Below are 11,227 nucleotides of genomic sequence, written 5' to 3' on the forward strand. Positions count from 1 at the left end.
TGTGTTTCTGGTCCCTCCCGCTCTGTGCAGAAGGAGTCATTTCATTGAGGAGCAGTCGGCATGGAGGACAAGGAACTGTCCTGGGCAACTGTCCTGTCTCACCCTGGGAGTGTTGAGGCGTGGCTGCATCTCACGGCCACCAGAGTCACAGACAGGGACACTTCCCTCCAGGACCTCGAGACAATCCTGTCCCAGCTGGAGAAACAGGCGCCACCTCAAAAGGAAAGGAGGGGACTTTGGACTTCTGAAGCTCAGGGTGGTTGCTGCCATCCATCTGGCAATTCAATTGTGGCTTTTAGAGGCGTGCTCTTAGTGACCCCATGATAATCGTCACACACGGAGTGCCCTTTCCATGCCACGTGCCTGCCTGCCGCATCTCCTTTGCTCCCAAGAGAAATTCTCTCAGCTGGTTGTACTTACTCCCTTTGCAGAAGAGGAAACTGGAGGTCATAGGGGTTGGATAAGGCATCCAAGCCCCACCAGAGTCTGTGCAAAACTGGGTTACGAGCCAGGCTCGGGAGACCCCAAAGCCAACAGCTCTCCACCCTGCATTCGTTTATGTGACAAACAGGTATATTTTCCCACATTTATTTAATTAAGATACGTTTTAATCATGTAAGTAATGCTAATCAGTATAAAAAATTGAAACAAATCCCCTGCACTTCTCAGAAATAACGGTCTTTAATGATGTCTTATGTAGCCTTCTGGAAGTTATTTCTGTGTACATTTTTACATGTCTCTGTGTATGTTTGTATACATGCCAGATGATAGAACAACATTATCTAACCTCCTTTGCCGTGTATGACAAAGACACAAATACATGGGAAAATTTTTAAATTCCTTCCAGAGCTAGAATAGTGTAGTGCTTTTAACTACAAACTCTAGAGCCACATTGCCTGGGTTGGAATCCCAGCTCTGCCACGTATTGGCTGTGTGCCCTTGGGTAAGCTATTTAACCTCTCTGTGCCTCAGCGTCCTCATCTTGACTTGGGACTGTTAGGTGTCGAGTATTGATTTCCCAGGACCGTGGCAGCTTTTGAAAACTTTGCAGCTTGAAACAACAGAAGCTTATTCCCTCACAATTCTGGAGGCCAGCGTTGCATCTGCAGAACTGGTTCCATCTGTAGGCCCTGGGGGAGAATCCCTTCCGTGCCTCTCTCCTAGCTTCTAGTGGTGGCCCCCTCAGCCCGCGGTGCTCCTGGGCTTGGGGACGTCCTAAACCAAGCTCTTCCTCTGCCTTCACGTGACTTTCCAGTGTCTCTTCGCAGGCTTTCCCTGTTCTTGTAAGAGCACCTCCCGCTGGATTTAGGGCCCGTCCTCAACCCAGGATGATCTCATCCCTAACTTAATTACATCTACAAGATCCTTTTTCTAAATAAGTTCACATTCTAAGGTCCAAGGGGCTAAAATTTGGACGTACCATGTTGGGGGGCACAGTGCAGCCCAGGTGTGTAGGTAGGAGGATGCCCAAGTTAAGGGCTTGTGTCGAGTACTCAGAGCAGACCCACACATGGTTGTGCTGGGGCTACTTGTACACCAAAGAGGCGGGCTACTGCCCTGATTGGCATTACCAGGGCTGCCTCCCATCCACCCCCCCCCCCATGCCATCTGCGTGCCCATGCACCTTGTACAGAGTTATCCGGCCATCCCATAATATCCATCACTGGAGCACACCCACAGACCTGAGAGCCTGTGAGGGCAGGGACCAGGCGTCTGCATCCCAATAGACCCCCTTGATCTGGAAGCTTCTTGGGGTTGGGATCGTGGGTGGAACCTCTCTTTCGATCCCCCATTCCACTTGAGTGCTGGCTGAGTCTGCACAAGGGAGCCTCAGTTCTCCGCACAGTGAGGCATCGCTGAACTTTCTCAACTGCCTCCCTGGGCCTGGGGCACTCATGAGCTGGGCACCTTCCATTTCTTCCTTCCGAACCGGCAGCATCGAGCCAGGCCCCACACCCCAAGCCGTCACCCTCACTGCCCTGACCCCACACTGGGGCAGCCTGTCCACCCCGAGCAGAGCTTTGCTCTCCAAAGCCAGGTTCATAGGCCCGTGACAGGGACATAGAAACCAGACCAGGGAGACGAGGACATGCCAGTTCACCCCTCCGTCAGGGAAGCTGGTGAGAAAGTCCCCCAGATACACCAGGTTGCTGTGTCCATGCTGTGCAGGGTGAGGGTCTCCTGGGGTGTCAGACCAGACTGCCTCTGGGCTGGCAGCCTGGTGTCCTTGGACAGCAGGCCCTGACTGGAGCCCCCTACCAGTGAGCCGAAGGAAACAGGTCGTGAACAATTGCTCATTCCGGTGGAGTTGCTCTCAAGTTTCTGAGCCTCGGGGCGCCTGGGTGACTCAGTCGGTTAAGCGTCTAACTTCAGCTCAGGTCATGTCCCACTGCTCATGGGTTCGAGCCCCACATCGGGCTCTGTGCTGACAGCTCGGGGCCTGGAGCCTGCCTCAGATTCTGTGTCTCCCTCTCTCTCTCTGCCCTTCCCCTGCTCAAGCTCTGTCTCTTTTTCAAATATAAATTAAAACATTAAAGTTTCTGAGGCTCCTTACTTTTCGCTAACAGTGCCGCTCGTTACCCAAAGGTGCCTCTGGCTGCCTTTGCAGGGCCTTCTCCTGGAGTTTGGCCGCTGAGGGGGAGGACGTGGGTGTCGGGGTCACCTGCTCTGCCAGCAGAGAAGGAGCGAGCCAAGGCTGGGAGCTTTGGGCCTTGCTCCGAGTCACGAAAGCACCAGAGCCCCGAAGGAACGAGCTCACAAGGGCGTCTGCTCTGACCAGGCCAAAGAAGGCCAGCGGGGCCAGACCCTCTGGTCCTCGAATCCCTGCTGACTTTGGGTTTGGGGTCATTTGGGCGCTCTGAGCGCCCACTTGCGACCGCAGAATGCCAGCGCCAGTGATGGAGCTTGGGGCTGGGCTGTGGGGCTCAAGCACAAGAGCGAAGGTGGAAATACCCAGAGCGGAGACCGTCTCAGATTTGGTTTCACTGCTGTGATGACTGGTATTGAGCAGCCTGGCCACATCAGCTCCTACTGCCAGGGGCCGTCGCTGAGCCACAAGGTGCTGGAACTTGTGGGTTACCCCTGGGGCCAGGTGTTGTCTGGGTTACAAGCCAAGTGCAGCACACAGATGTCTACCCCAGTCACTCTAATCAAATGTGCTAAATCCTAAAATCAAGACTACAAAGGGGAAGAATTGTAGTGACAAGAACCCAGTTGGAGGGTTGGAGTGATAGAAAAACAATAGTTAACATCTGCTGAGTTGTGCTAAGCACCCGGCAGACCTCTGTCTCACCGAGTTTTTGTAATAACCCTTTTATGTAAGGGTTATTACTACCTTTTTATAGATGCTTAAACTGAAGCCTGGAGAAGTAATGTAACTGGCCAGAGGTCACACAGCCTGGATTCAAACCCAGGGCTTCTAGTATAACAGAAAGGCTTCTTCTCAATGGGTCTCAAGGGATGGGGAGAACTTTATCCCCAGTAGTTTACTGTAAAATATTTTGTTTTATTTTAAGTTTATTTATTTTGAGAGAGAGAGAGAGAGAGAGAGAGAGAGAGAGAGAGATAAAGTGAGGGAGGGTCAGACAGAGGGAGAGAGAGAGAATCCCAAGCAGGCTCCCCACTGTGAGTGCAGAGCCCAACGTAGGGCTCAAACTCAAGAACCATGAGATCATGACCTGAGCCAAAACCGAGAGCCGGATGCTTACCAGCTGAGCCACCCAGGTGCCCCTAAAAGATTTTAAACTTGCAGAAGAGTTGAAAGAATTTTTCAGTTAACGCCCATATACCCGCCACATACCCTTAATGTTTTTGTATATTTACTTTATTACACCCCCATCTATCCCTCTATCCTCCTGTGAATCCACCTTACTTTTTAAACCATTTCAAAGAAAGTTTCGGGCACCCCTGGATATATTAGCATACATATCATTAGCTCGAGTTCAGTATTCATTGATGGTGCTTTTGTATTGTTTTGGTGTAAAATTTACATACGATGCAACGTAAATACACATATCTTAGTATACCACTTGGACTTCATACAAATGGGTTCAGACAGTATGTATATTTTTCTGCATTTGGTTTCTTTCACGCCATATGTTTTTGAGATTCATCCACGTGGTTGTGTGGATCAGCACTTCCTAGTCTGTTGTGAGATAGACAGTGAGATACCACTGTCTGTTGTTCATTCTACCATTGATGGACCCCTGGACCAGTGTCAGGCTATTATGAGGAAAGCTGCCATGAAGATTCATGTCCAGGTCTTTGTGTGGACATATTTTATTTCTCTTGGGTGGGATGGCTGGCCAGATGGTAGGTGTCTGTTTGGACTTATTAAAACCACACAAAAAAACCTGCCTTTTTCGGGGCACCTGGGTGACTCAGTCAGTTGAGCATCCGACTCTTGATTTAGGCTCAGGTCATGATCCCGGGGTCATGGGATCAAGCCTTTGTCGAGCTCTGTGTTGGGCATGGAGCCTACTTAAGATTCTCTCTTTCTCTCCCTCTGCCCTTCTACCCCACTCATGCTCTCTTAAAATGAAAAATTAAAAAAAACAGAAAACTGGCCTTTTTCCAAAGTGGTTGTGCCAACTCACATTCCCTCCAATAACATGCAACAGTTCTGATTACTTCCCATCTTCACCAATTTGTGACGACAGTCTTTTTAATTTTAGCCATTCTGGTGGTTGTGTCGCGGCATCTCATTGTGGTTTTGATTTGCATTTCCCTAATGACTAATGATGTTGGGCAGTCTTTCACCTGCTTACTAGCCATTCGTATGCCTTCTTCTTTGAGGTATTTTCAAATCTTGTGTCCGTTTTTAACATCGACTTGGTTGTTCTCTGTTAGGTGTATGCTTTGCGGATATCTTCTTTGAGCCTATGGTTTGAGTATTCGTTTTCTTCACGAGGTGTTTTGATGACACGTGTGTAAATTTTGGTATGTGTAATTTATCCATCTTTCCTCGTGTGATTCTTGCTTTCTGGTCCAATCCACTAAACTTTTGGCTGCCCGTTGGAGAAAATGTTGGGAGGGAGTAACAGGGAACCCGAAGGAATTGCAGGTGGACAGAGCAGGGTGGGGAAGCTCGGGTTCTGCTGAGCTGATGGAGGGCAGCCCTTTGTAGGGGAGTTTGCAGGGGGCAGGGCTCAGAAAGAGAATGCCTTCAATATTAGGGGACTGGATTGGATCCTTCAGGCGGTGGGAGCCATTGAAGGTTTTAGAGCTGGAAGGGATGTGATCACAAGGGTGGCACAGTGCCCGTGACATTGGAGGCTGGGCAGTTTCTCCTTGGTCACCCTGTCCTCGGGATGCAGGTGGGACTCCCAGGGAGCTGGGGGCAGGGAACAGCTTCATCTCTGTGGATCCTTGAAGACTCTCCATGGGCCCAGAAGCCACCCCATGAGGCCCCGTGGGCCCCATGAGGTCATAGAGGGCCCATTTCTTGCTGAGGAAGCTTGCGTGGTAGTGGGCTAGTTGCTAATCAGAAGCCCAGGGAAGGTGTTCATATATATGGATTTAGAGCCACTTCTGCCAGTGGCTCCAGAATCTTACAGGGACCCCCACCCTGCCCCCTCCGACCTCCCCTCCTCCTCCCCCCGCATCCCCACTCCTGCACCTGCCAGCCCCCAGGCTTCCGGGTAAGATTGCTCAAAGGCCTTCGCCCTTCCCCAGACATCTGCGTCCTCCGTACAGCTCAGCACGACCTGACGCACTCTAGGTCACCCGTTCACCTTGTCTGTCCCTGGCCCCTCTCCTAGACAAGAGGTTTGTTGTTTTCGTTTGGTTTTGTTTTCTCTGCTCTAACCCAGTGCCTGGAACAACATCTGGAGCTTGCAGACCCTCAGAGACTGTTCACAGTACAAGTGAATACAAGACAGACCCCCTCCTTTCTCACAGAGCCTGTTTGTTTGATCATGGCTTTGGTTCCATAGGACAAAATGAGGACCTTTGTCCCCAAAGCCCAGGCCCCGCCTCGGGCCACCGAGTAAGTGGAGGAATATTCCGGGCCACCCCCTGCCCATTGCACAGATAAGAAAACAGACTCTGAGGGAAAGGACGTTTCAAGGCCTAAGCCTAGCTGGGGGCAGAGAGGAAGTTGGAGCTCTCGCCCCCAGCTGCCATTAGAACCCTAACCTGCCCCTGGGGGAGGCCCCAGGCCAAGTAAGGAGGTTTAAAGATGATCAGGAAGACTTTTGGTTCCAGAAGATAGTTTTGTGTTTCCAAGTGGGGGGAGGGGTTAGAGCAAACGAACAGGCCCTTTTCTGGGTAATTCTGACCTCCACCCTTCTCACTTCTGTCCCAGAGGAGATGCTGTGACCACCCTCATCCTTCAGGGCCTGGGGAGAGGTTACATCAGTATCGGCTGGGCCTCCCTGGACTTGAACTCCAAATGAGGCCCACTGGGCCCCAGCCCCACGGCCTGTGGACATCCATAGGGCGGCCCTACTGCCCCTCCCGGCCCACTCCTGTTGCCCTGGTGACCAGGCACACTTCTCTGCGTGGACCCAGAGGGGAAATCCACAAGTATCCGTGCCTGCACATCCAGCATCCCTGAGACGGAGGGCTTCTCCAGGGATTTGGGAGTGGGGGCGTCAGGAGGGAATTTTAGCACACACCCACATTGGCTGACCGCACACCCGCCTAGCCGGGTCTCTGCAAAACCCGGCTGCTTAAACAACACAGCGCTGCCGGACCTGTTTGGTCCAGCACTTCCCAGCCTCCCTCCAGCCTAAGACCTGCCAGGACCCTGCCCTTCCCTTTAGGAGATGCCGTTCCCTCATCAGGACTTTTGGGTCTTGCTGCCCTCTGACCCCCTCTCCCCCACCACCTCGTTCCACTTTTCTGTGCCTGTAACGGGGCTCATCCTGGCCTGGTCCCTCCACAGGGCGTCTCCTTACTAGCACCTGCTAGTCAGGGACACAGGCAAAAGGGGGGCACCAGCCACAGCTTCCTAGGAATTAAGGGTTCCCATCCCTGCAGATACACTGAGAGATTTAGTTCCTCAGAATCAAAACTCTGTGTGTGCAGGGGTTCCGGTGGAGTGAGCATTTGGGGGAGGGTCTGAGGTCTCTTAAACTGGACCTCTACTTTGGTTTTGCTCTTTCCTAGGCCTGTGATAGGCCTCCTTCCCCCTCCCTGACCTATCACATCCTCACCCTGGGGGAGCAGAGAGTGTTGACTGGGAGGGATGTAAGGGAGCCTTCTGGAAATGTCTGTATCAGAGCAATAGAACTATAATGCAAGCCACTTGAAAAAAAAAATAAAAAAAAAAAAAAAGAACTATAATGCAAGCCACAAATGAAGTTTTAAATTTTCTCATAGCCACATTAAGAAAATAGAAGGACGGACGCCTGGGTGGCTTACCTCAGTTAAGCATCCGACTTTGGCTCAGGTCATGATCTTGTGGTTCATGGGTTTGAGCCCCGCATCGGGCCGTCCACTGACAGTGTGGAATCTGCTTGGAATTCTCTGTCTCCCTCTCTCCACCCCTCCACCCCCACCAAAATAAATAAATAAACTTTAAAAAAAGTAGAAAGAAACAGGTGAAATTAATTTTAATAATGTTTTCTTTAACCAAATACACTCAAACTATTATTTCAACGTGTTGTCAACATAAAATATTATTAATGAGCAATTTTACAGTCTTTTTTTTTTTTTTTTTTCATATCAAGACTTCAGCTCCTGTGTTTGTTTGATACTCCTAGCAGGTCTCAATTCAGTCAACCCACTTTTAAGAGCTCAATAGCACTGGTCTCTATCTGGGTGGTAGTTAACATGGGTTATGTTACATATATACATACATATATACATAATTAACACGGGTATATATATATATAATATATATATATACATATATAATTCTGTCTAGATGTATACTAAAGACTTGTATGTTTCACTGTAAGTTACACTTCAATTTAAAAGTTTTTATTTTATTTTTTAACGTTTATTTATTTTTGAGACAGAGAGAGACAGAGCATGAACAGGGGAGGGTCAGAGAGAGGGAGACACAGAATCTGAAGCAGGCTCCAGGCTCCGAGCCGTCGGCACAGAGCCCGACGCAGGGCTCGAACTCACGGACCGCGAGATCGTGATCTGAGCCGAAGTCGGCAGCTCAACCGACTGAGCCACCCAGGCGCCCCTCAATTTAAAAGTTTTTAAGGGGCTCCTGGGTGGCTCATTCGGTTAAGGGTCCAACTCTTGGTTTTGGCTTGTGAGTTTGGTTTGTGAGTTTGAACCCCACATCAAACTCCACACCCACAGTGCAGAGCCTGCTTGGGATTCTCTCTCTCCCTCTCTTCTCTCTCTCTCTCTCTCTCTCTCTCTCTCTCTCTCTCTCTCAAAATAAATAAACTAAAAAATAATAAAAGGGGCACCTGGGCGGCTCAGCCCTTAAGCATCTGACCGAGTCAGGTCATGATCTCACAGTTCGTGAGTTCAAGTCCCACATCAGGTGAGCTTGAGCCGCGCTTCAGGTGAGCACAAGACCGGCTTCAGGTAAAACACCAGCCCCGCTTTGTGAGAGAGCCCCGCTTCTCTCTCTCTCTCTCTCCCTCCCTCCCTCCCTCCCTCCCTCTCTCTCTCTCTCTGACCCTTGTGGGATTCTCCCTCTCTCTCTCTCTCTCTCTCTCTCTCTGCCCCTGGCTCACTTGCACCCTCTAGAGAGAGGTACAAAAAATAATAATAATAAAAGTTTTAAAAATTCTCTTCAGAGCTCTGCTACAATGCCCGCTGTGTTTCCCTGAAGCCATCCTGGGTTGGAATTAGCTACTTCTGTTACACTGTGCTTCTGTTATGTTTATCCCAATGCTTTTGCTGCTTGTTTCTGTGCGTATCCAACCCATTTTATTGTAAGCACCCTAAGGGGAAGATCATGGCTTATTTTTTTAATTCCCAAAGGACTCCTGGCTTCACAGATGCTAGATGAATAACTGACCCATTGAACCGAATCCCCGTTTGTTACACACCAGTCTCTGGGCTGGCTGCAGGATGGGCTGATCATTTGATTCTGTTCTCAGTCCTGTTCCAGATGTTGGCAAACAAGAAGAGGAAGAAGAGGAGGAAGGTGGCATGGGGCCCTGTCTGCCGGTCACCCCGAAGAACTGCCTTCCACGGCGGGGTATCAGTGTCCTGGAGAAGCTCATCAAAACGTGCCCAGTGTGGCTGCAGCTGGGTCTGGGCCGGGTGGAGGCAGCCAGGATCCTGCAGCGGGAGGCGGCTGGGGTGAGTTGGGGTCTCTTCACCTTGTGACGGGTGGGCGGGCACAGCCACAAGGAGCTGCCTGGGCTCTCACCCAAGCAGCTGGCCTCTGCACAACCGCCCATCTACATTCCTTTCTTGGGTTTATCAGCTTTTCGACTGGGGTGTCTTTTCCCCAAACTCAGGAGCGAGAGACTGGCGGGAGGTCTGGTGTCCCTGCTGGAGAGCAGGGAACTGTGTGGCTGGCATGGGCTGCTTTGGGCATTCGTGCACCTGCGTTGACACTTGGAGAAGAAAGGGAATGCCTTCAATATTAGGAGACTGGATTGTGGACAGGACCAGGCATCTGGGACCAGAGGGTACCAGAGGATATCAGAGCTGGAGGGACCTGAGAAATCATTTTACACCCCTTTATTTGACATATGAGAATTAGGGGGCTGTGTGTGATGGAGGCAAAAGCTCTTGAGTCAGGCTCTGTGAGTTGAGTGAGCCTCCCTTTCTCTCACTTTGAAATGGGGCCATCAATTAAAGTGCTTTGCTCTAGATGATAGGGGCATTGCGGGGGAAGAAAGATCCGTAGATAGTGAATCAGAGCTCATCAAATGCCACCGACCACCACCCCACGCATTTTCTGTTCCATGCCACTTCCTTTAAAAAAAAAAAATTCGTTTAATTATAAAAGTGATAGGCATATGTATTCACTGTAAAAAAAAAAAAATCAAACTGGACAGACGTGACAAAGTAAGGAGTAGAGTCTTCTCAAAGTTTTTGCCATCTGTTCTCTTTCAGCCTCTACTCCACTCCCCAGGAGTCTTTTTTTCGGTTTTCTTTTTTATCGAGGTGAAATTCCCATGACAGAAAATTAACCATTGTCAAGTGCACCATTTAGTACGTTCGCAGTGTTGTCCCAGCACCGGTCCTGTCAGACATCTGCCAGACATTTCCTGGCCCCAACGTGAAGCCCTGCATCCAATCCCCCCACCCCCACCTCCGCCCCTGCCCCCGGCAACCTCCAGTCTGCTGCCGAAGCCTCTTTTGCTCTAAGTGCATGGTGTGTCCCTCCAGGCATCCTTTACGCAGAGCCCCATGTTGGTAGCAGCCAGGATTCATCAGGTACTTACTGAGTCCCAGGCACTAGTCTCAGGTCTGTCTGTGAATCATCACTCTTTGGGCTCACAGCAGCCCTCTGAGGTAAGCATTACAATTTATGCCCATTTCACAGAGGAGGCAACCGGCAGGCAAAGAAGTTGAGTGACCTCCCCCAGATGACTCAGTGAGCAAGGGCCCGAGCTGAACCCAGGCAGTCTGGCTGCTGCTGTGCTGTCTGATACACGCACGTGCAGGTGGAATCATGCCTTTCGGCCGCTGAGCACTCCTCCGGGGTTCAGCGTCGATGCAGTATGCAGTCTACGTGCGCTGTGTCCAGGGAATGGTCCAAGCTCCCGAATACACGGGGCTCAGCTGATTAGTGGACTCATTCACCTTGGACTAGATAGAATCCATCAAGTCCGTAGTTCCAGGATTACCAGAACTCAGGGGCTTCCAGCCACGTCCCAACTTCCCTTTGTCACAGGTGCCCCTGCCCTAGGGAGTGGGGACCCTCACTCTTAGGGAGTGAGGCCGGACAGCCCAGCAGGATCCTTCCCAGCTCAAGGGAGGCCTCCTCTGGGTATGGTGGCAGGTGCCCCGCGGGCCAGGCGAGTCCCACCGCAGCACCAGGGGCAGCCTGGGAGTCTGTAGATCCCTCTGGAGGGATGAGCAGGGAGGGAGCTCGAAGGGCAGGCTGTGAGACTGTTGTGCTCGAGAAAACAAGGTCTGTTGTTTCGTCCTTCCCCGCCATAAAGTTTTCTGTTTGGAAATAACTGACGGCTTCAGAGCGGATGATAAAACCGTGTGGAAAAACGGAGTCGGGGGCTCAGTTCAGTGAGTGTCCCAGTCAATGTTCCCAGGCCCCAGGCCCTGAGAAACATCCTCTTCCCTATTAGGTTCTTTTTTTTTTTTTTTTTTTTTTTTTTTTTTTTTTTTTTTT

General features: G+C 50.7%; 1 protein-coding gene across 2 annotated transcripts in view; it reads left to right on the forward strand.

Moving 5' to 3' along the window:
* Window positions 1-11,227, forward strand: part of RIN3 (Ras and Rab interactor 3) — a 124,583-nt gene that overhangs the window by 31,309 nt on the left and 82,047 nt on the right. For both annotated transcript variants that reach the window (XM_040478064.1, XM_040478063.1), the window contains exon 2: window positions 9,018-9,222. In XM_040478064.1, coding sequence (XP_040333998.1) covers window positions 9,018-9,222 — 205 coding nt within the window. The remainder of the gene's footprint in view (window positions 1-9,017; window positions 9,223-11,227) is intronic.

This window comes from Herpailurus yagouaroundi, unplaced genomic scaffold (genome assembly GCF_014898765.1).
Source record: "Herpailurus yagouaroundi ecotype Mexico unplaced genomic scaffold, PumYag 141, whole genome shotgun sequence".
NCBI lineage: Eukaryota > Metazoa > Chordata > Mammalia > Carnivora > Felidae > Herpailurus > Herpailurus yagouaroundi.